At 41.6% G+C, this 21,670-nt stretch overlaps 3 protein-coding genes across 3 annotated transcripts; 2 read left to right on the forward strand and 1 right to left on the reverse strand.

The window, feature by feature from the left end:
- Positions 1 to 3,931: 3,931 nt before the first annotated feature.
- Positions 3,932 to 8,396, reverse strand: LOC139221161 (threonine synthase-like 1). Its single transcript, XM_070853074.1, has 3 exons — positions 8,299 to 8,396; positions 6,754 to 8,157; positions 3,932 to 5,923 (listed from the first exon to the last, which is right to left on the reverse strand). The coding sequence occupies exons 2-3, from the start codon at positions 8,125 to 8,127 to the stop codon at positions 5,120 to 5,122; spliced, it is 2,178 nt and encodes a 725-aa protein (XP_070709175.1). The 5' UTR covers positions 8,128 to 8,157; positions 8,299 to 8,396; the 3' UTR covers positions 3,932 to 5,119.
- A 586-nt stretch (positions 8,397 to 8,982) lies between these two features.
- On the forward strand, positions 8,983 to 10,893 carry enkur (enkurin, TRPC channel interacting protein). The gene is made up of 5 exons (XM_070852780.1): positions 8,983 to 9,092; positions 9,458 to 9,603; positions 9,691 to 9,902; positions 10,088 to 10,213; positions 10,714 to 10,893. Exons 1-5 carry the CDS (start codon positions 9,013 to 9,015, stop codon positions 10,885 to 10,887), a joined length of 738 nt encoding a protein of 245 aa, XP_070708881.1. The 5' UTR covers positions 8,983 to 9,012; the 3' UTR covers positions 10,888 to 10,893.
- On the forward strand, positions 10,202 to 20,760 carry prtfdc1a (phosphoribosyl transferase domain containing 1a). The gene is made up of 10 exons (XM_070852781.1): positions 10,202 to 10,213; positions 11,871 to 11,968; positions 12,769 to 12,875; positions 12,969 to 13,152; positions 14,978 to 15,043; positions 17,396 to 17,413; positions 17,852 to 17,934; positions 18,276 to 18,322; positions 19,067 to 19,143; positions 20,611 to 20,760. Exons 2-10 carry the CDS (start codon positions 11,936 to 11,938, stop codon positions 20,656 to 20,658), a joined length of 663 nt encoding a protein of 220 aa, XP_070708882.1. The 5' UTR covers positions 10,202 to 10,213; positions 11,871 to 11,935; the 3' UTR covers positions 20,659 to 20,760.
- Positions 20,761 to 21,670: the final 910 nt, after the last annotated feature.

Here is a 21,670-nt window from a genome sequence, read left to right on the forward strand (position 1 = left end):
TTAACACTAAGTGAATCCAGTTTAGACTGACTGAACGTTACACTGTGTTACTTTTTGCTTCTTGTACACTTGGGATCTTGAGTCCAAATTTCTCCCATGCAGTTTCCAGCTTCTTACTGACTCCTCGTCATGATGATGAAGAGACCAAGTAACCACTAAACCTGCACAATGTGTGTGTTCAACACTTCTGTATTATGATTGTGTATAAGATAGTAATAATACAGTGACAAATATTATTTAATTTTCCTCCAGTTTAGTTGTTTTGATTGCCACAGTACCATCACAGATCCTTCTGCCATCTGCATGAGGGTGTAGAACAACATGTGAGCTGGACCGGGATATGATCCCTCACTGGCTTCCCACTTGAATACTCACAATAGTGTTTGTCAGAGCACACTGGCGAAGGCAGAGCCGCTGCTGCCAAGAATTTAACTCAGGTCTTTGCGGTGGTGGGCGAGTGTTTTACCTCTACTTCAGAATCGACGTTTAGTGCCAGTATTTCAGGCCAATATTTTTTAATGCGACTATTTTTTTTGTGCCAAGACTGACAAGGAGAAACTGTTCCCCGTGTGGGTTTTATTCTTGGCAGTGGGGAAAAGCCTCTGAAATAACATTTAAACCCTCATGGGACGATACAATTCCACTGAAACCAACGCTAATGACTCTCTTTAAGGATGCAAGTCACTTAAAATTCAACTTATCAAGCAAATTATTGTGCAATTAAGGAAAATACAGTATAGGAAACGTAATAAAACTTCTACACACTATTTTACATAACATTAATGAAGCAGACCTGAACTGGCAGAAGATAAAGCGAGCGCCTAATATCTCATTTTTCAATCTATTCAGTTATATAACCTCTAACCAGAGTAGTAGAGACATGTTATGTATTTTTTTTATGGGAATTAGGAAATTTAGCAAATTGTGGGTGTTGTGCAATTAAAAAACGCACATGGTGCATATTGAATAGGGTGATTCCAATTTTTTTTTCCTTCACTTTATTCAGATTTGGCAAGATTCACAATTTCTCCACTAGAACCTAGCAGCAATGTAGTTCAAAACAGCATGTAGACTTTTTTTTGACAGAAAACATAACGGATGAGTTTCCTAATGCAAATCTTGCAATGCAATTTTTTAGCCTGACAATATCCACTTTTTTTAATGGTTGGGGAGTTGTTTACTTGCTTATGTGGTGAAGCTGTCATGAATTTGATTATAATGAAAAGTGTTTCCATCTGCCAGAGCAAGCAGAGTAAAATGTGGTGGACGCATGAGTCTACAATTTGTATATTTCAGTGAGTCTGACTTTAATTAAGGAAATAAAGGTAAGGTAGTGGGAACAAATGATATTAAAACAAATGATTTCACGTTTTTTTCTTGACAGTGTGACTCTGAAAAGACTGCATATGTGGATTAAAGTGATGCCTGAGCCAAGTACTGGTTATTAAAACCTCAATTCTGCATAGTGGACCAACAGAAAGAAAAGACACTATAGAGTCAGAGCTATTGGGAGCAGAACCTCAAATCAACCCAGTTCACCGGATCTTCTTTCCAAACCTGTCCGACGCGTTAATTTCCTCCTCTCTCCTTTCTATTTCCCTCCACTGTGAAAGAGCAGTTTCCATTATGCCACAGGTTCACATTAAGGAGATGGGAACAGGCTGGTACCTGCAATTATCCTTGCTCACCCAGCCGTGGGCCACTAGGTGCTGAGCAACAGCTGGCTCTCTCTTCCCCTTCACCACACACACACAAACACACACATGCACCTGCACGATGCCCCCCCTCCCCATTCAGACACTCACCCACCCATTCCTCACATTCACCTGCCAAGCGGCTTGATTAATAAGGCCAATGCTCGCAGCAAAGCAAACCACAGACACAGAGGGCAGGAAGGAAGGAGGAACAGAGAGTTGGTACTAAGAAAAGCCGACAGTATGTGACCGTGTGTTGTGGAATATATTAATGCACAGCGAAAAAGTGATCTGCAAACATAAGCATGGAAACACATTATGGTAAAATATTGCTCTGATTCAAAAAGCCCAAGTCGTAATTTATCATGATGTCCCGCAGCACGTTTCTCTCGGTCTGTTCGCGCCAAGCTCAATAAGAGCAGAGCGCAGGTCTTTGATTCTGTCAAGAGCAATGGATCACTTCAAACCACAGAGGCAGCTTTCTCCCTGTTGCTCTCTCATTTTCACACAAACACTGACGAGTAAACCGGCCGTAAACCTGAGGCGCACAGTATGTCCAACATGACGCCTTGGAGAGCAAGCAAAGACTAACATGCTGCAGACTCCTGTTGTGTTTCATATCTCCAGATGTTAATGCAGACAGTGCTGACCTTCTTGTCTATTTCTTTTAAATGTATTTTCTGCGTGTAACAGATAATAAAAGGGAGGACGTGTAGGGAAAAGGAGCTGAGGTTTGGCACATCTTCCTGCTAAGATAACTGATGGAAATCTGCTGTGTAACCAACAGTTTGTAGACAGCTCCGTTCACATACCTGCTCTCAAAGAGGTTAACATCATCTACATATAGAGGAGTACTAGGGCTAGCTATAAGCCAGGCATTTCTTTTTTTATGCATATCATAAATGAAGTTGAAATATCAAGAATTAAGTCGAGGGAACAGGCTTACCTTAGTGATGTGATGCTCAAGGACGTAGGCAGTCTGGCAGCTGGAGGGCAGTCGGTTGCTCTCCAAACTTGGTGTGAAGGTCCAGGGGAGTTGACTTTATCTTTCATATTTCGACTTTATTCTCAAAATGCAAAAAAATAAAACCTTCCTCCTTTCACGTTTTATCCTACTGCCTGCCTCTAATGCTCCTCCATACTGGCACTTCATGTAATGTGAACCAGGTTGTTTGCAACTGCAACGATTAATCTGTTAGTTGTCAACTATTAAATTAATCACCAACTATTTTCGAATTTTTTTTTCCCAAAATAAACCTCTCTGATTTCAGCATTTCTAAATGTGAATATTTTCTGAATATCTTAGGGTTGTGGACACAACAAGACATTTGAGGACGTCATCTTGGTCTTTGACAAACACTGATTGACATTTCTGACCATTTTCTGACATTCTATAGACCAAACAACTAATCGATTAATCCTGAATATAAAAATCAACAATAAAAATAATCAATAACCCTACTTGGTTACTGGAATTAACACTTGGTTGGTTATGAACTTGAACGTGGACTTCATCACAGAATACTGTGAAAAGATTTCCCCCAAGAGTGGAAGCTGTTGTAGCAACAAAGCGACATGTTCAATAACCACACATGGATGTAATATTCAGCTGCCCACAAAAGTTTGGCTCTGTAGTGTGTGTGTATAATACAATATAAAAAAATGACAAAGCGGAGAAAACACTCCTCCGCTCCGTTCGGGGGAAAGACACAGAGGGACGCTGATCCGGATCAGAGGGCAAAGTTCTCTGTCAAATCTGGCCCGACTTTCCATCTATTTTAACAACTGCAGTCATAAGCAATCCTGGAGATCTATGAAACGTATCTTCCTCCTTCCTCTCCCCGCAGCTGCTGAGGCAGCACCTGGATTTAAATGACTCGACTGATAGCCACAGAGACGGGATTCATTTCTGGACTCTCCTGTTATGGATGGTGTGACGTCGGAGGGGGGGGGGGGAACTACCCCCATGGCCACTCCACCCCTGCTCTGTATTACATGATGCTTCCTCTGACAGATGCTGCCTGAGAAGGGCAATGTGTCTTTCTCTAAACTTACAGAAAACCACATCACCATCCTCTTATACGCAAGCTGTCATTGTGCCATATCGTGATAATTCTTTTTTTTTTTTTTGCTACAAGTCTCTAAATACGTCTCCAGACTTAATTTTAGAAATACTTTTCCATTCACTCCTTTCCAAAACAACTTTTCTTTATGTAAGAATATATATTATACAGTGTAGTACAGTAAAAGTGCATATATTCATAGTTTCAGAAAGGTAATTTCCTTGCTTCTGCCTTGCAGATATCGTAGCAGCGGCACAGTTCACTGTGTTGGTCAAACATTTTCTGAAATGTCTCAGTTATCAGATGTTTCTGGGGTATAAAAAAAATCACAATGCTCTTCCTTGTTGATACAGTCAGGTGGAAACTTGAGCTCAAAGTTGTCCTCCACAAGAAACTCGTCAAGTAGAATCTCCCAAAATGTCAAACTCTTCCTTTAATACTGTCATTCTCAAGAGTGTAAAGACAGTTTTAACAGCAGTTTTCGAGGCGATACAGACCCGAATGTTAGCAGCTGGTGAGCACATGAAACAGAAAAGGCCCGAAGAAGTTTTTTTTTAAAGCAGAAATAAGCCTTTCTACCTTCAGTAATTAGTAGCTAATGAGTCAGCGGACACTGATAGGAGGAGTGCGCCAGCTGCCTGTGGACTGTGAAACACATGGAGATGAGTTCATTAGCTTTATGTTAATGCCACGCTGTGAGATCTGTCATGTAGCTTCTGTAGCTCTACAGCTATCTTCACACCTGCAGGGAAAAGTAATAAGAAAAAAGGATGACGTAAATAAAACTCTGTCATACAATTAAAAGGTCAAAGGAAATATACTGCAAGTATATACCGTCACAGCACATTTCACGAGCATACAATTAACTTAAAGCAGATAATTATCTCCCTGACTGCAGATATTGATTTCACATCACGTTTTACTGGCTTATTTGACCTTCTGACTTGGCCAGGAAGTAATTCCCCTTAGTGATACCCATATACTGTTACTGAAACTGTTTACAGCAGTGTTGGCCAAGAGGTAGACATCCCCATCTAGTGGGCCTGGCCTCTAGATAATGATGTGAAGAAGTGTCCCATAATCAATAGGCTTTAAATCGAGTCGGATTTAACAGTTTAGAGCTCTATTACAGTATAACCAGAGTGAATGTGCTTCTCAGGCCTGCAGGCTCAGGCAGGCTTTAGCCTTTTAGATTCTGTCTTTCAAATCAATTTTCATTCATTTTTCTTCCCATTTTTTTTGCAAAACTTGAATGTTTTTGTCTAAATTTGACACATGACGAATGCATTTTTTTAAAATCATCACTTCTGACGTAAATTAGCGTTAATCTAAGATGGACGTTCACAAAAAGCTCAAATAATCCTACATAACTTTCAAGAAGGAGTCCTGTATCATGCTCTCCACCTCTTCTACCAACACACTGTAATCTGCTTGGCAAACCGAGTGTCCCCTCCTGCCTCTCTCCTCCAGGCATTTCATCACGTCTCTGTGCATTTCTGGTCTGCATGCGGTCGATCCGAGTGTCTTCAGCTGCTCAACAGGATCCTCTGGAATATTTTGGATTTGTAAGGCTTTGAACACAGCGGGAGCAAATTTCCCACAGTGAGCAGTGGAACAAAGCACCACGGGGCACGAACGGTCCTGCAGCCTATCCGCCACGACTTTAGCCACGGCGGTGTGTGTGTCCATGACGTAGCCCGTCTGTGCATGAAGGCTGTGGATGGCGGCTAAGCAGTCGTCTTCAGAGCACCAGCCAGCCAGCACTTCCTGCTGTATCCTGCCAAGGAGAGGCTCAAGAACCTGAAAGTGCTGCTGCGTATCTAAGCGTGTGAAGAGCTCCTTGACAAGGCGCCCGTCGCCTTCGGAGACGTGGTAGATAAACCTCTCAAGGTTGGAGGATTTCAGGATATCTATAGCCGGGGAGTGGGACGGCGTCAGAGGCCGTCCCCGGAGATCATACTCACCTGTGGTGATAAAGTCCCTGATGATGCGGTTGTGGTTGGACGCACAGATGACTTTTCTAATCGGGATGCCCATTTGCTTGGCGTACACAGCTGACATGGCATTGCCAAAGTTACCAGTGGGGACGCAAACATCAATGGGCTCCCCGAACTTGATAACACCGTCTCTGCATAGATCCAAATAGGCGGAGGCATGGTACACCACCTACAGGAGGGGGAAAGTTAACAAAACCGTGTTATACTGCCGGTCAGAAACTCAAGACAAGAATATGTTGAGGAAAAATAAACTCAACAGATGAAAAATAAAATTAAAACACCAGAATTTATCACCAGAATCAACAGGATTTATCTGTCAGCGTCAGAAAATATGATTGATGGATAAATGTGAGAAAATAATATTGACTTATTTGGTGGCTGATCAAAACTTGAATTTGGATTCATGGTGTTATTATTTTCTGACATCCTATATAATGTATATCCCGCTTGTTTCATGAATTTTGCAAAATCTAGCTTCCTCTTCTTGCACTCCAAAGATTGTGTTTAGTTTTGAACGATATCACCTGTGTAGCATTTTTACGCAGATCTTGAAGGCTTTTTGCGTGACTGTTAACTAATTACTCATTATTTAGTCATATTTCACACAACATTCTCTGCATTTATTAACTGTAATTTATATTGAATTGTAAATTGAAAACCTTAATAAACAAGTAATCTGAGGAAACCATCTTTACTCATGAACATTATTTTAGAGACTAAAACATCCAGTGATTGATCAAAACAATGAACTGATCTATCAATAAGCCATTTTTTCTTGCTAAAGAGGAAGCTCCCTTGTTTTTGGGGAGTTTTTAAATCTATAAAGATTGTAAAGCACCCAGAGGCATATTGTGATTTGTGATTTTGTGCTAAAAAATAAAATAAAATCAGACTTGATTTCAGATTATCATGCCTTTTAAAACTTTAAAAACAGTCATCATTAATCTCACTGGTGACTCCTGAGCTTTCTCTGCTATTAAGTGATAATGTCCAACCCACCTGCGGCAACAGCCGAGCCCAGTTGATGGAGTTGGCGGTGCTGAGGACTGTGCCGTACTCCGCAGCGAGGTACCCCGTGAGCCCCGACTCTCCAAACATCCTCTTTATGGTTCTCTGACAGAAGTCGAAGTCTGACAGGACGCTGACGGCCCTGGCGTTGCCCTCCCTGTAGCTCGTCATCTGCAGCTTCTGAATCTCACTCACGCCGTCCTCTGGGAAAAACACCAGCACGCCCGTGCTGTGCCTGTCGGTGCCACTGAGCCTGCTGAAACCACTCAGCACGGCACTTCCTGTGTCTCCGGAGGTGGCTACCAGGATGAGGAAGTTGCACATGGGTGGGAGGCAGTAGGCGAAGAGCTGGGGCATCAGCTGCAAGGCGAGGTCTTTGAATGAGGCGGTGGGGCCGTGAAAAAGCTCCTGCACATACTGATTGTGGATGAGATGTTTTACAGGTGCTACTGCCTCACTAGAAAAGTTAGACCCATATGCTTTGAATACCATCGTCCTGAGATCCAAGGGAGGGACGTCCAATGGGTGTATGCACTTTTCAAGTAAAACTAGCGCTCGCTCTGGGTATGACATGCCAGTGAGTCTCAGCCATTCACGAGCATCAATGTTTGGGAAGCCATTTTTGGGAACATAGAGGCCTCCATCTGTGGCCAGACCCTCGACTACCACATCACTGAAGTATGTTGTCTGATTGGATGATGCCACGCTGTCACTCCTAGTTGACACGTAGGTTTCTGCAGTGTGGTTCTGATATCGCTCCACGGCCTTTAGCACCTTCTCCACCACTTCCTCCACAGTGTCCCCCGTTCCACACAGCACCCTCACGTCGAGCCATTTCTCATAGAACTGCTTCCTGTAAAGCAGGATGTCCCTCATGGACACCCCCACCTCCTGGCCCACAATCCTGTTCACCTTCATCCTGGTGAGTCTTTGTACGATGTCTTCACTGTCCACGTCTAGGTAGATGACCAGTCCAGAGTCTTTGACGTGCTGCATCGCTGCGGTGTGGAGAGGGTTGGAGCCTGTCAGGGAAACAACACAACCAGAGGCAGAGAAGTTACACAAAGCCTGGCCTTCCTCTTCCAGGAAACGCTCCCCGCCGACCGCTGCCAGCTTGGCAGCCACAGGCACCTTCCATGTCTTCTCCAGAACATCGTCATCGACATCAATGACAGGCAGTCCCAGTCTGTGAGCCACTATCCTCCCCACTGTGGTCTTCCCTGCTCCAGGAGGACCCATGAGCAGGATGTTCCTGTCCCCCAGCAGGGAGGCTTTGGTGGAAAGCCATGATTTTGATGTTGAAAAGGGATTCAAGTAGCATCTGACAGTTCTTACTGCAAGCTGATTTACATTCAGCAAACCCATTGAGGAGCCAAACGACAGCAGCCTGTTCGCCTATGAAAAGGAAAATAATGTTAAAGGCATTAGATGCAGTGCTGCAAGTGGCTGCAACAACTTAGCACGTGTTTAGCAGCCAGGAAAGTAGTACAAGCGATCTGTCATCATCAGTGGCAATTTAATGAGCGACACACTCACGTGAAATGGTGCTTCAAACACGTTTTAGTTGAGTCTGTGTTGACAATCTGGTGTGTTTTAAGGGGAAAAGCACCGTTCTGTAACACATGCTTCACGGAGAGGCGCTACACAAACAACTACGGCTAGCCTGGAGGGACAAACTTGATTCAATTTGGATTATAAGTCCTGTACCACCAAGCTAACTGTTGCTAAAACAAACAGCTGGCATTGGCGATATGCAATCCAACTATGGGGTTAATAATATAACAATAATAAATCCCCTTTAACACAGGGAACCTTTCGCATCGCGGAACCTGCTTGTACTAGTGACCTTTGTGCTGCATTCAAATGCCCCTCGGAACTTTGTAAGTTCAATGTTCGGATTCTAAAGCACGTCTCACACTCTTGTAATGAAAATAGTGTGTGTTAGTGTATGATATGAGGTGAGAAGAAAATGTAACTAACTGTATAATAAAGGGGGTTATGGATGAAAGCTAGATGCTAAAAAAAAAAAAACAGTCCCCGATCTTTACTTGGGGACAGCTCAGGTGGGTGCAATTTACTGCTTTTTACAAGAGTCGTAAAATGCAACATTTGCCCCCTGCAGTTGCCTAGCAACGACCCGGCAGCGTGTTGTCAAACAAATCCATCAAGGATTTCTAGCTAATGTTAGTTAGCTCGGTCAAGCTAACGAGTTGTGTTTTTAATCGTTTTAACCGTTTCAAGTCCTTCAAAATGTCTGAAGTTGTGTATCCACCGGAAAGCCTCTACAATCTCATACCAAAGGAAGAGGTTTATACTGAAAAAACACCAAGGTACTGAGAGCTAAACATTTTTAGGTCAGATTAACCTAGCTGTATCTGGGTAGGTCATTTAGTTAGTAAGCAGAGACTAGCTAGCTTGTTATACCATGGGTTAACTAGGGAGCAAGGTGTTGGTAAAAGTTGCTTAAACAATACTTAAGTTAATTCCAAAGCTAAACCTAATCGTGTCTAATAGTCTTATTTCAGAAATATTTAGAAATGAATGGGTAATAAGAAGCATTTTTGTGGTTTCCTGGTCAAAACTTACTCTAAATTATATGTAATTGTTGAAGGGAAGTAATCCGAGTTGTATACCTTCAATCAGCCTTATTTTATTCACTTAAATGGCTGTTTTCTCCAATGTGCTGCACCTGAAGGTATATGTCCAAGTATAGGTCAACAGTCGTTCTTGAGAAAAAGACGGCCAAAGACGCAATGAGAACGATGGGACCAGTAAAAGTAGAGGTGCCATCTCCAGACAAATACCTCAAGAAGCATTCAAAAGAGCCCAAGTTACCCGAAAGTGAGTTATCCAATAGACTATTTGACTGTATGTGTGGATGGACTGGATGATTGTGTTATTTACTTTCATAATCATATGTTCTTTCAGTGACACAGCGTACAAGAGAGGGTCGTAACAGGAAACCAGCTGTGCCTACAAGGTCGGACAACCCTACTATGGGCATTCACACTAAGAGGGACTTTATAAAGACGGCTTCAGCAGTGCCAATGAAGCCCCAGCCGATCTGTGTGGACACCAGGAAGGGACACAAGCAGCTCCTTGGGAATTCAGGACTTCTTCCAAAGTACATCAAGAAAAGGGTATTTTTCTACTATGCACACTATACACACCTTTAACAGAAGGGAAAGATGACAAGTCCCACATACAAAAACCTAGAATAAATTCCCCATTTTTATAAGAAACTGGTGCATTTCTGGGGCCCGAATCGATGTTTTATTAAGTATACTGTGAACAAATTGTCTAAAGTTACAGTTCCTATTTGCAGGATTATGGAGAAGTACCTGAGTACCTGCAGAGAGCTCAGAAAGAGTACGACAGTTTTGTGAGAGAACAGAAGGAGCAGGGAGCCATGAAACACCTGTCTGACGAGGAGCGACAAGCCGTCCTCGAGGTACTCAAACACATGGCTTCACAATGGCAATTCTTTCCCTGAAACAGCAGGGGATCACACAAACATCAGGAATGACTGGAGGAGCACAGGAAATTAATTTGATGTGTTCATGTCTTTGAAGTTTTTATGAAAATACTTCTATTCAGTCCTAAAAACCCCAAATAAAAATGGCCTTAGTATGTCTGTCATGGCTGATTATTATTATTTGTGCATATTCAAAAAGAGGCTTGGAGAGTATGCACAGCAAAATCAGGTGTAAAAAAAACATTTTTAGGTATTTCTGAATTGCTATAAGAGCCCAATGATTTTTTACGAACAGCTCTCCAATCAGCACTTATCAACTAACAATATTTCCCACACTCACCAACGTCGGAGGATCGGCCCTGTAGCCGTCCCTGTCACAGAAGCAATACCTCTGATTTGCTGTGTAAAAGCCTCGAGTCCTGACAGTTACATTATTAAGATGACGTTATTGTGACAGTGATGGGTCCACTTTCCAGAGCCTGAAGAAGAACTGGGATCAGCTGCACCACAAGTACCAGGGCCTGTCACTCGTCACAGACACCATGTCGAAGAAGTCCCACAAGGAGCGCCTCGAAGTGGCGATGAAGCAGCTGGAGAGCGACATCAACCTCATCGAGAGGTTCAAGACCATCTACATACCCAAGAACTAGGAGATAAAATACACCATACTGTATGGATCAGATACTGTACTGTATGTTCTGATTCCTCCACCTTTGCTTCAAATATCAAACAGGCTTGAGAAAAATAAAATTCTGTATTTATATTTTCTCATGAGCTGTCATGTGAACAATAAAAAAAAATAAATTAAATTGAAAGCATTGACCGAGCAGAGTTAGCAAAGACATTCAGAATTATCATCAGGGGGCCTTGTAAATGAATGCAGTCTGGCCAGTATCTGAGCTATTTCACTGTGGACTATTGTCATTCCTCTATCTAACACAGTGTGCTCTCTTTAAAGGAACATTTATAATTGAGAGGAGCCTCTGTATTTTAGAGAAGATCCATTTAGAGCTCCAGATAATGACAAACAATACAAATGGAATTTCTCAGAAAACTCCTCCTCCAAAACCGTTGGCTGTCTAGGATCTAAGGTTAAAGTTTTAAAGTCTGTTTCATTCTGACTGAATAAAATTTACTGCATTGAAACTGAAACAAGTGCTGTAAAAATTTTTTCACCCTCCCTCAGTGGCCTGTGACGCGGCCACGAGCCATTATAGCATCACATGAAGCTGATTATCCCTGTAATTCACCACGACCAAAACAACGCCGTCCTTTTTACGCAAATGACTGAAGCGTGATCCCACGGCCCATGTGGCTGGTCAGCACCTCTCTGGATAACTTTTTCTGTTTTCCACTCTGTTTTTGTGAGTGGTTGCTGAAAAGAAGGCACAAAACGGTAAGTAGTGCTTTGGTGACAACGGATCAGCAGTTTACAGAAAAAATGTAATGTTAAGATTGATATTGTGAATCTGAGGTGCAGGAGAGGCTCCTCCCAGGTGAATATCCAACCTTAAACTAACATAGTCTCTCTCGTTCATGTTGTACCTTTTTCCCGGTTTATAAAAATGGAAAGCCTTTCATTATTCAGTCCAGTGCATGTTCAGCAAATTACTTCTTTGTATTTCCACTGAAGGTCACTGCCACCTGTGTCCTATCCCGAGTTTCTACCCCAGTGAAAAGTAGTCTCACCTCCTTCAAATGGACAACGCAGGGATGAAAAGAGGAATTGTGGTATGTTCAACAGAAAGATCATTCAGTCAAAATGTCTAGTGCTGAATTCAGAAATGTGAGTCACATTTTTATAGTCTGACATTAACAGAGAATGGCTATTTTTTTTTGTAATTATTTGCTCAGCTGTTAGAGCTGTTGTAAGAAGATGGTGTGTTTGCTGTTCTCTGAATGAATTCCTTGAAGTCATTGTTCATTCAACAGTAAGCAGCTTTTAAAGAACCCTCAAGGTTTTTATTTATTATAAAACCTAGAAGCTAAAGTAAATAATGGCAAGTAAAGTAATGATAGCTTCCTGTTTAAACTCAAAGGTTACAGACGATAAGGGCTTACAGTCCCTGTGTATAGCCATATACTCGTCTATTCAACTGTAAATAATTCACATTTCTTTTGGATGCTGTGGCTACTTCCAACATCATTAGTACTACTCTCATATTATCTTTGCAGCTGCAATTACTTATCTGTTAAAGTTAAACCAAGCTTCCTATAGTAAAATTTCAAAATTACACAAAGAAATATTTGTAGCAGTCATAAATCCACCAGCCTTTCTAGTACTTCATCGGGACTTGTTCACTAAAAATGAAGAAGAAAAAATGGGACAGCTTCTCTGGGTCAAGAAAAATAGTGGTAGAGGTATTGGTGTGAAAAATCAGGTGTTCTCCAAAGATGTGGCCGATTTATGAGTGATAGTAAAAAGCAATGATGGAGGCATGCGCAGGCCGTCCAGAGGTGGATTTATGAAATCATGGATAAACCAACATTAATGTTAAACCAGCTGTTCCCTCTTTGGGTATCTGTCCTAGATAAAAGACGACTGGCCAGGATATAGCTTGGACCTGTTCACTTACCCTGAACACTACCATGAAGACATAGAGAGTGTTTACATCCCACATGGGGTCATCATGAACAGGTAAAAATACACAAACACACCTGAAAAGTGATTTATTTATTTTTTTTTTAATCCTGGTCATTCATTTTTGTATTTCTGTGGTTTCCCCTGCAGGGTTGAGCGTCTTGCCTGCTACATCAAGGACGACTTCGGGGACAACAACATCATGGTGCTATGCGTCCTAAAGGGAGGCTACAAGTTCTGTTCAGACCTGGTGGAGTTCATCAAGGTTCTCGGCCGCAACACCAACAAGTACCTGGAGACCCGGGTGGAGTTCATCCGCCTTAAGAGCTACCTAGTAGGTGGACTGCTTAGTGTACTAAAACATTACTACATCCTGTACAGAGATGATTGAAGATCACATATCAAGCACCTGACCTGCAATGTGACTGATCACAGTATAAGATTTATTTTAGTGGCCCATGCTCGGGTCCAACCAGGAACCTTTATTGCTTAACTTCATCCCCAGTTTTACTCCCTTTATTTCCCACTGATTCCTCCTTAAAATACTTACTTAAAAAACATTTATTTAGTGTTGAATTGATCAGTTGATTATTTGATTAGACATAAAATGAATGTCTATAATTCTTGTGTCATTTCACTCTAAAATCAAACTAGTGACTGTTGGGTGAGAAAGGGAGATTGTTAGAAGTAAATCAGATGTGTTTAATGTCCTTTCCAAAATGAATGACAGGTCTATCTATAGTGGACATGCTCCCTATAGCCCCACAATAATACATTTTTATCATTCAGTAGGGCTGCAGCGGGCTTTTGTCTCAGCCACCAGATGACACTGTTGTTCATGTTTAGTGAGGAGAGAGCTCATTGAGTCAGGACACCTCAAGGACGATTGATTGTGTGGCAACTGCAGAGCTCAGGTCATGAAAACACCAGACTGCTAATTGATGTCGTCGCTGCTGCCAAGAGAAACGGCTTATGACCCCGTCTAACACCTGGAATGTATAAACCGAGGAATTAACACTGGGAATGATCTCGTAATATTTACAATGATCTCACTTTGCAATTGTCACCACAGTCACTTATTATTCTGCAGTTTGTTTTGGCACACGGCTCCTCCAACATGATGTGATTTACATTTCTCTGCATGTGGTCACATTCCTTCTCCGCTCTTACAGCACAGGGGAGGATTCAGTATTTCTACTTCCAGGATTGGCTTTCACAGAGGTTTAAGTAGCCGTTAGGACAGCCTAAATTGAATCATAGATTGTTTTTTGCCTTGCTGGGTCAGTTAAACTCCACCACAGTCATATTGTATCATGTAACATTTTCTTAAAAGGCAAACAAAGTAATATTTTTACAACCCAATAGGACAAAATTACCAAAATATACCCGCAGGGACGAAACAGGACTCATTCAGGACCAATACAACTGTATTTATCCCTGAACTGTACGCAACAACTTGCCACATAACCAATCACAAGCTATAAGCTTAAAAACTATATGTGCAATTGGAAATAAATACATTGATAAATAAATGGAAATTATAAAAAAAGAAGCAAAAAAGTAATCATTAAATTTTGACGCTAACACACAACATGGTGGCGAGCAGCAGTCACTAATACACTAGAGGACAGTGTGTGAGTGATGACGCTGTTAGTCAGTCTCCCAGGTAATGGTGGAGTCATGTGACCTGCCCCCAGGACTTTGTCCATGTCACTGCTGCTCTTGTCTGTATCTGCTGTCAGCCAATCAAACTTCAGAGCTGTCGTTCGTCAAAGCTTTGGGCTGCTGTGCTCCTGCAGGGACATGGAGAGAGAGCCTGTCTTTGTTTGTTAAGGATGCTGTTGCACATTCACAGTCTCTCCTCGGTGCATTTGTCTTGCATTAATGCTGGACAGATTTCTTTCTTGAGTACAGCAGAGCCAAATTGTTGAGAAACACTGGAGTTACGTCGTCTTAAGAAAACATCTCTGCTTCTCATCTGGTGGCTGAAAAGAGTAATTCTTGATTTCAAATGAACCTCTGTTGGAGAAGGAGCAGCAGTGTAAGAAAACAACAATAGTGCCATAAAAACAAATACAAAACCGACAAAAGCTGCATATTTTATTTCGAATAATTGTATATATTGAATCATCTTTCCGTTTTCCTTCTCCTCTCCCCAGAACGACCAATCAACAGAGGAGCTGCACATCATAGGAAGCCGAGATCTGTCCTTCCTGCGTGGAAAGGTGTGTCTAAATAAGGTTCCCTCTTCATTTTGGACGTTATGTGACAGTGGAGCAGTTTTTTTAAAACCACCTTGGCCTCAAGAGGGAGCTGTCAGTTAAACTCTCAGAGCATTTTTGCACAGGTGAACATTACAGCCCCAAACTTGCTCTTGGACCAGCTCACCCCTGTACTTCAGCTTTTGAAGCCTTCTCCTCACACATTTTGTTACAGTAGTTCCCCTTTCACCAATCTGGCCTTGAAACAGACATTTCAGGGATATGAATGCTCCCATCTGGCAGATTTACTGACCATTCATGCCTGTTGAGCTCTGGCGTGGATGACAGAGGAGTCTTGCAGAACACGTAGGACGTAGGAATGATCACTACATTATTCTCTGAGATACTCATTAGACAGAAACTTCTGAGATGTGCCGTATCCGAGAGTGACCACAGAAAACATGAATCACTGCACTGTCTGCGTCGACGCTCTTCTTACAATCCTTCACCTTACTGGAAATATTAAACCTCCCACAAGTCTCATATATTATCAAAAAGCAAATTATTAGTCATCTGTCTTTGTAAGCCCTGTGCAGAGACATTGAGTCACAGGTAATTTATAACTGTGGTGCTATTGACACGGTTCCTTTATAAACCTATTAATTCGTAATGTAATGCAATGTTGAAGAGGGAGCTGAAGTGTTCGTCACCACTATTGTAAGTTTCTAATGCAAGTCTTACTCACCCTGTCTCACTATGAATCTTAGCACTCTCAGATGTCTTAATACCAAAGTATTATTCTGGTAATCTGTGCAGTTAAATTTAAATTTAACACAGCTTTAAATGTGGAATGGTGTCTTAAGAAGGAGCTATCGGAGAGTGGATGATGAGAATGAATTATTGATGCTTGCGACTTGTAAAAAATCTAGCACCCTTTTATATTCACAAAGAAATATAAACAGAACGTTTTTAAAAATCTAATTAATTATTAAATTAGAAATAGCCCTGAAATGTCTATATTTCATTATGAACAATGTTCAGCCATGCTAGCTGCACAGCTCAAAAGAAGCTCAGTCCACCACTTTAGGCCAGACTGAAATATCTCAACAACTGTTGGATGGATATCAATGAAATTTTATGTGGACATTCATGGTGTACAGAGAATGAATCCACATGGCTTTGGTGATCCCCTGATTTTCCGTCTAGCGCCACCAGGAGGTTGACGTTTTTGTCTTTAAGTGAAATGTCACAACAGGCATTGGATGGATCGCCATACATTTTGGTTGAGACGTTCCCGCTCCCCTCAGGATGCCAAAAGTAGACATTATACCTGCTGAACATGAGCATGGCATTTTGAGCTTGTTGGCATGCTGACATTAGCATTTAGCTCAAAGCACCTAAATAGAGGCTGACAGAGCAGCTAGCATGGCTGTAGACTCTTGTTCTTGTTAACTGATGATATACTAGGCTACCTGATGGCCAAATGATTTGGGCGCATATCATAAGGGGCCAAATGCCTGACTTCTTAATCCCTGGTTTGATTCCCCGCTGGTTGTACCGTTTACTTTATGTCTTTCCTCATGATTCTTGTTTCTTTCCACTGTCAGATAAAGGCATAACATGAACACACAAAAACACTATTCTACTTAAACACTAATGAAATATTCTATCAAATGTAATCTTTAATGGTTACCTGACCATGTCCTCTTCAGCTCTCTGTACTTTTGGAGCATTTTGGTTGATTTTGCAGGGTTGATATGTTGTTTGATTGGTTGAGCTGCAGGAATTGCACAAACATCATCACCAGGGGATCTTTTATATTCCCAAACAATAATGCTGCACACAGTTGAATAATGGTCTAGCTGGCTGCGTAGTATGTTTGCAGCATGCAGCAAGACAGGTTAGTTATGTCTGAGTTTTTGTTTTCCTTAAGTGTCCCCCTCCACTTTCTCTGATTGTTACGTAACAGTGTTCAGGTGTAGACTGAGAGAACATTGGCCGGATGCCTGCATTCTCTCCGATCGCTCTCCCCAAACCATAGATACTCTCCACTGGGCTCACAAAGAGCCCCATACACCCAGCCAAGGGAACAAGGAGTCATTTGAAACCCTGCAGCAGGGAAAGTGTGCAACACCCGGACACTTAGAAGTGACTTTTGCTCACTGTAGGCACAGATGTTCATTACTGGGGAGAAGAGAATGCGTTGTCTGTGTTTTTGTTAAGGCGCTGGAGATACTGCCAACACGGTTGCTATGGATACCATCTGTAAGAAATGTAAATTTCCCTGAAACAATGGAGCCTTTATTTTCCCTGTGTTAGAAATTCAAAGGTGATGTTTTACTAATGTTTTTCTCTTTTCTTTCACATGTTAACAAGAGCGTGCTCATTGTTGAGGTGAGTCTCAGGTGCAGATTATCTTCCTCCCACCTGCTCTGACTTGTGCTGTATTGTTTTTTTTCTTGTAGATTTAATTATTTTCCTTTAAATTTCCACTTTGTTGTATGTTTTTCTCTAAACTTCTTTTAGTGTCTTGTTGATTAGGATGCCAATGTTTTCTTTTGTCCTTGGACAAAAAGAAAAAAAGCCTTCTCTCTTTGAGATCATGTTTCAGTTGCAAAAGTTTCTGGGCTCTAAGTTAGAAGTACATAAGCACAATATCACAAGGGCTGTTGCACTGCATGTACTCATTAGTATCCTACTAATATGTGAATATTGTAGGTAAAAACAAAGTTTTCTACAATCTGTCATTTTTCTCATCTTTCAAAGCATTCTGCACTCAAATGTCCCTCCCTCTTCATCTCTCTCTCTTCCTTTGCTCTTCCCTTCCCTCAGGCCATAGTTGACACAGGAAAGACTATGAAGGCCCTTCTGAAGCATGTGGAGACCTTTGAACCCAAGATGGTCAAGGTCGCAGGGTGAGTCAGTGTTTCTGTCATCTGTGTTTTCCCTGTCGGGGGAAATGCCAAGCGTGTGACGAACACAAGAGGAAGATATCACTTTTCCAAAGTCACAGAAACAAGATAAACATCTTTCCTCATGCATGTTTCATGTTGAAGTTTATTTTCTCATGTACTGTGTGTGTAAAGCTTTAAAGTGGTAGCATGTTGCACCAGTGTAAGTTCTATCTGGGGATTTGTTACAGTGAGATTTTTCATATTAAAATGAACGGAGAAAACAGGCTCATGGTTAGTTAATGTTCTTCTCTCTGGGAATTCAGAGGATACATATACATGTATATATATTTCATGTGTTTCAGTCTGTTGGTGAAGAGGGTCCCTAACATGGCTGAAAGTCTGATGGACTGTAAGTATCTCTGCTTTTAACATCATTCATTCATCTCACATTATTACACTTTTTAATGTATTTTATTGTTGTCTTGTTCTTATTTATTTTATTATTACTATTATTATTATCATTATTTATTTTTAAAATTAAGAGTCTCAACAGTAGATTTCTCCTCTAACATGTCTCTCAGTCATCTATGACAGTTGGCATTTACTTGTCCAACCTCAGCTCTTCTTTGACCACAAATGACAATTATTTGTCCAAAGTCAAAAAAAATCCTACCTTCAAAATGTGCTTCCAACACCAATGGGTGACGCTACACTCCTGTTATCTTTGAATACCTGAAGAGGGGATGAAACGTGGCTAGGAAGATGCCGTGCTTGCCCTGTTGCCGCCGTGAATCTGAAATTAAAAAATGAACAGTAAATGGAGGAACTGATGGCTAACTGGATAAGATAGTATACATAAAAAGATGGTGTCATGCCAGCTATGACCACTGTAGTCTCTATATTACTACAGACTGCTGTGTCTTCTTGATGTGAACTCAGTCACTTCCTAATTTGGGTATTCTCATGTGGAGTAGAACGTCTGATCTACAAATCAATTTGTGTGACAGAGAAAATGCAGGAAACCCTGCAGGGCAAAAGCTGTCTCTATATATGCCTGAATTTATACTGACATTTTTAACCAAAATGTATGTTTTTATGTCATTCTTGCTGAAAATACTATCAATACCAGTCATGTCTGTGCTTCCTCTCATAGATGTCGGGTTTGAAATCCCCAACCACTTCGTCGTAGGATACGCATTGGACTACAATGAGTACTTCCGTGACCTGAATGTAAGTCCTGAGACTACTGACACTGCTGCACGAAGCACATGACCTTTTGAAGAGCTAAGAGAAAGAGATGAAAGTGACGGAGGGAGGGGGGGGTAAACAGAGGAAATCAAAGAGATGCACTCCTCTCTCTGAAACCTAAACCTACCCATCAGGTATCCTCTCTGCCTGACGAGACTTCACCTGTAGGCAAAGCAGCTCAGATCACTTTATATCTGTACGGGTGGTTTCTGTTTGAGTTTTGTCTCATAGTGGAGGAAAACCCAGATCTGCATACAGGATTTTTCACAAGGCCCTGATGGAAAAACTCACATATCAGGACTTTTAGCCAGCTGCCACCACTTTGCTCCAGACTGAAATAAAACCATTGGATGAACGGCCATGAAAATTTGTAGAGACATTCAATGTTCTTAATGACTAACGTAATGACTTTGGTGATCCACAACTGAGTGGCTGTAGTCTCTTCTCTTGTTATGCTTTCTCCCATCCTATCTTTGACGATATGTGATGCCACAAGTTACTGATTACTTATATTCATACAGGGAGTCTGTCTCTCGCCCTTCTTTGTCCCATCACTGCAAGGACTGCAAACTAAGATTGGCAGGGTTCGGTCTCTTGGTGGAGTCATGACAACAATTTTAGGTATAATAATTACTAAATATGGCACCGTGACCGTCCAGAGTAGTCACTGCCAGTGCCATAGACTGATTCTCACTCTTTCTTTTCTTTTCTTCTATCATTTTTAAAGTCTTCCGCCATGCCAAAATGTGTGACTCTTCTGACTGCTTCACTGGAAGCTTTAAATCCAGCTTTCTCCTCTACAAGCTTTGACTCAGGGGAGAAACCTATGCTCCTTTTTCTCTGTCGCAGCCCTGACGTCTCATTTCAAGCCGGCTTTTCTCGGTCTGAAATTAGTTAAGTGCAAACTTGTGTGAACTTTTTATATCTGCATATCGGCCTCGAACTTACCTCTGCCTCATGTGAAACACTGAGCCTTATCCGACTCCCATAGCTTTGTGTGAGCGTGTGTGTTCAGAGGGGTGTGTGTGCTGCATGTACTGTACTGCATGTTTGAGGGGGGTGGTATTCATTACGAAAGTTTGAAAGAGGGTGACCTAAGGAATGTAGAGGTTAGGATCTCATTATCAGGCAGAGTTATAGCTTCCCCTCCTATCTGTCCTTATCCCACAGAAGAAATAAGAGTTGAACCCCCGGGACGCCCAAAGTTAGATTAATGAACATGTCATATCTTTGTAGATTACCTTTTCTGCTTTCAAATTATTACAAGCTTCATCTTTTCATACTGTATATGGTATACTGATGCTCTCAGAACATGCTGTAATCTCCCATAGGGTAGGGGGATCTTAAATAAATATTACAGTATCGTCAGAAGCAAAGTTTTGGACTGAGGGGCAATCTAACATGAACGTTACACAAGCTAATTTTTCTTTCTCCCACTTCCTCTTTCAGCATATTTGTGTCATCAGCAAGACTGGAAAGATGAAGTACAAGGTTTGAGAAGAATTAAAAAGCATAAATAATGCACATGAGCAGCGCAAACTGTGTGTAAAGGTTCAGTTTTGTTTCCCATTTCTGTAACAGTCAGTGTTTGCACTACTTTTTTTTGTGTTTCAGAAAAAAAAACGTTCTTAGATTTAAAAAAAAAACAAAAACGATGTTGCCTCAACCTTTTTGTGTGTTGTTGTGATGCACATGGGAGCAAACAAAATGGATAAATAAAAGAATGAAATGCTGCTCACCAGGAGAGGACGTTGGTGACAGATGGAGAGAGCTTATGGACATTGGCATCGCCTTGCACGGATGACGCCCACTCTGACTCATGGAAAACACACAGTGGGCGCAGCTAGCAGGCCGAACAGCATCTCCTCGCCACACTGCGTCTGCTTGTTCCCACCTTTAATCAGGCCTTACTGGAAATCAGAACTGAAAGAATGAGAATTCAATAGAGCACATTTTTAATTGAACCGTTTATTATTACTCAGAACTACTTTTCCATTGAAGTGTAATCTCACGGACATTCACAGAGCATTCAGTCACTGATTAGACATTTATACTTTGCACATGTACACTGTGTGTCCCACCACAAGACGCTGCTGCTCCAATGAGCACAAACTGAGAGGAAACACAACTTTTTGAATATTTCAAACGCATTCCTTTTTTTCATCAAAAACTCCTTAATTACAATTCCCCATAGTAAAATCTCTTCATTCCACTGAATCAAACATAAACAAACACTGGGGCTGGTGTGTTTTTACAAGGTTCATAGAGCTGCAATTAAACTCTGAGCGCTCTGAACTACAAATATGTATCTAACACACACACACACACACACACACACAGAGGTATTTTGTATGTTCTGTTGTCATTGTTGGGGTGACTAACAGAGTCAATTGTGCATGCCGCCAGACAGACCAGAACATGCTTCACTTCACACAGCGAGCACTCAGGGAGTGTTATCATGTGGCTACACACTCTTGATTCTTAATCACCTGAAACTCCAAACGGCCAT

Source organism: Pempheris klunzingeri, chromosome 21 (assembly GCF_042242105.1).
Source record: "Pempheris klunzingeri isolate RE-2024b chromosome 21, fPemKlu1.hap1, whole genome shotgun sequence".
NCBI lineage: Eukaryota > Metazoa > Chordata > Actinopteri > Acropomatiformes > Pempheridae > Pempheris > Pempheris klunzingeri.

What these genes read in the sequence shown, in the direction of transcription:
- prtfdc1a (XM_070852781.1), top strand. Translation starts at nt 11,936, where the DNA reads ATGGACAACGCAGGGATGAAAAGAGGAATTGTG. An exon ending in TCCGCCTTAAGAGCTACCTA is followed by an intron (nt 13,153 to 14,977) that starts GTAGGTGGACTG and finishes TCCTCTCCCCAG; the next exon opens with AACGACCAATCAACAGAGGA. An exon ending in AGTACTTCCGTGACCTGAAT is followed by an intron (nt 19,144 to 20,610) that starts GTAAGTCCTGAG and finishes TTCCTCTTTCAG; the next exon opens with CATATTTGTGTCATCAGCAA.
- enkur (XM_070852780.1), top strand. Translation starts at nt 9,013, where the DNA reads ATGTCTGAAGTTGTGTATCCACCGGAAAGCCTCTACAATCTCATACCA. An exon ending in AGAGCCCAAGTTACCCGAAA is followed by an intron (nt 9,604 to 9,690) that starts GTGAGTTATCCA and finishes ATGTTCTTTCAG; the next exon opens with TGACACAGCGTACAAGAGAG. An exon ending in AGCGACAAGCCGTCCTCGAG is followed by an intron (nt 10,214 to 10,713) that starts GTACTCAAACAC and finishes TCCACTTTCCAG; the next exon opens with AGCCTGAAGAAGAACTGGGA.
- LOC139221161 (XM_070853074.1), bottom strand. Translation starts at nt 8,127, where the DNA reads ATGGGTTTGCTGAATGTAAATCAGCTTGCAGTAAGAACTGTCAGATGC. An exon ending in GGGCTCGGCTGTTGCCGCAG is followed by an intron (nt 5,924 to 6,753) that starts GTGGGTTGGACA and finishes CCCCTCCTGTAG; the next exon opens with GTGGTGTACCATGCCTCCGC.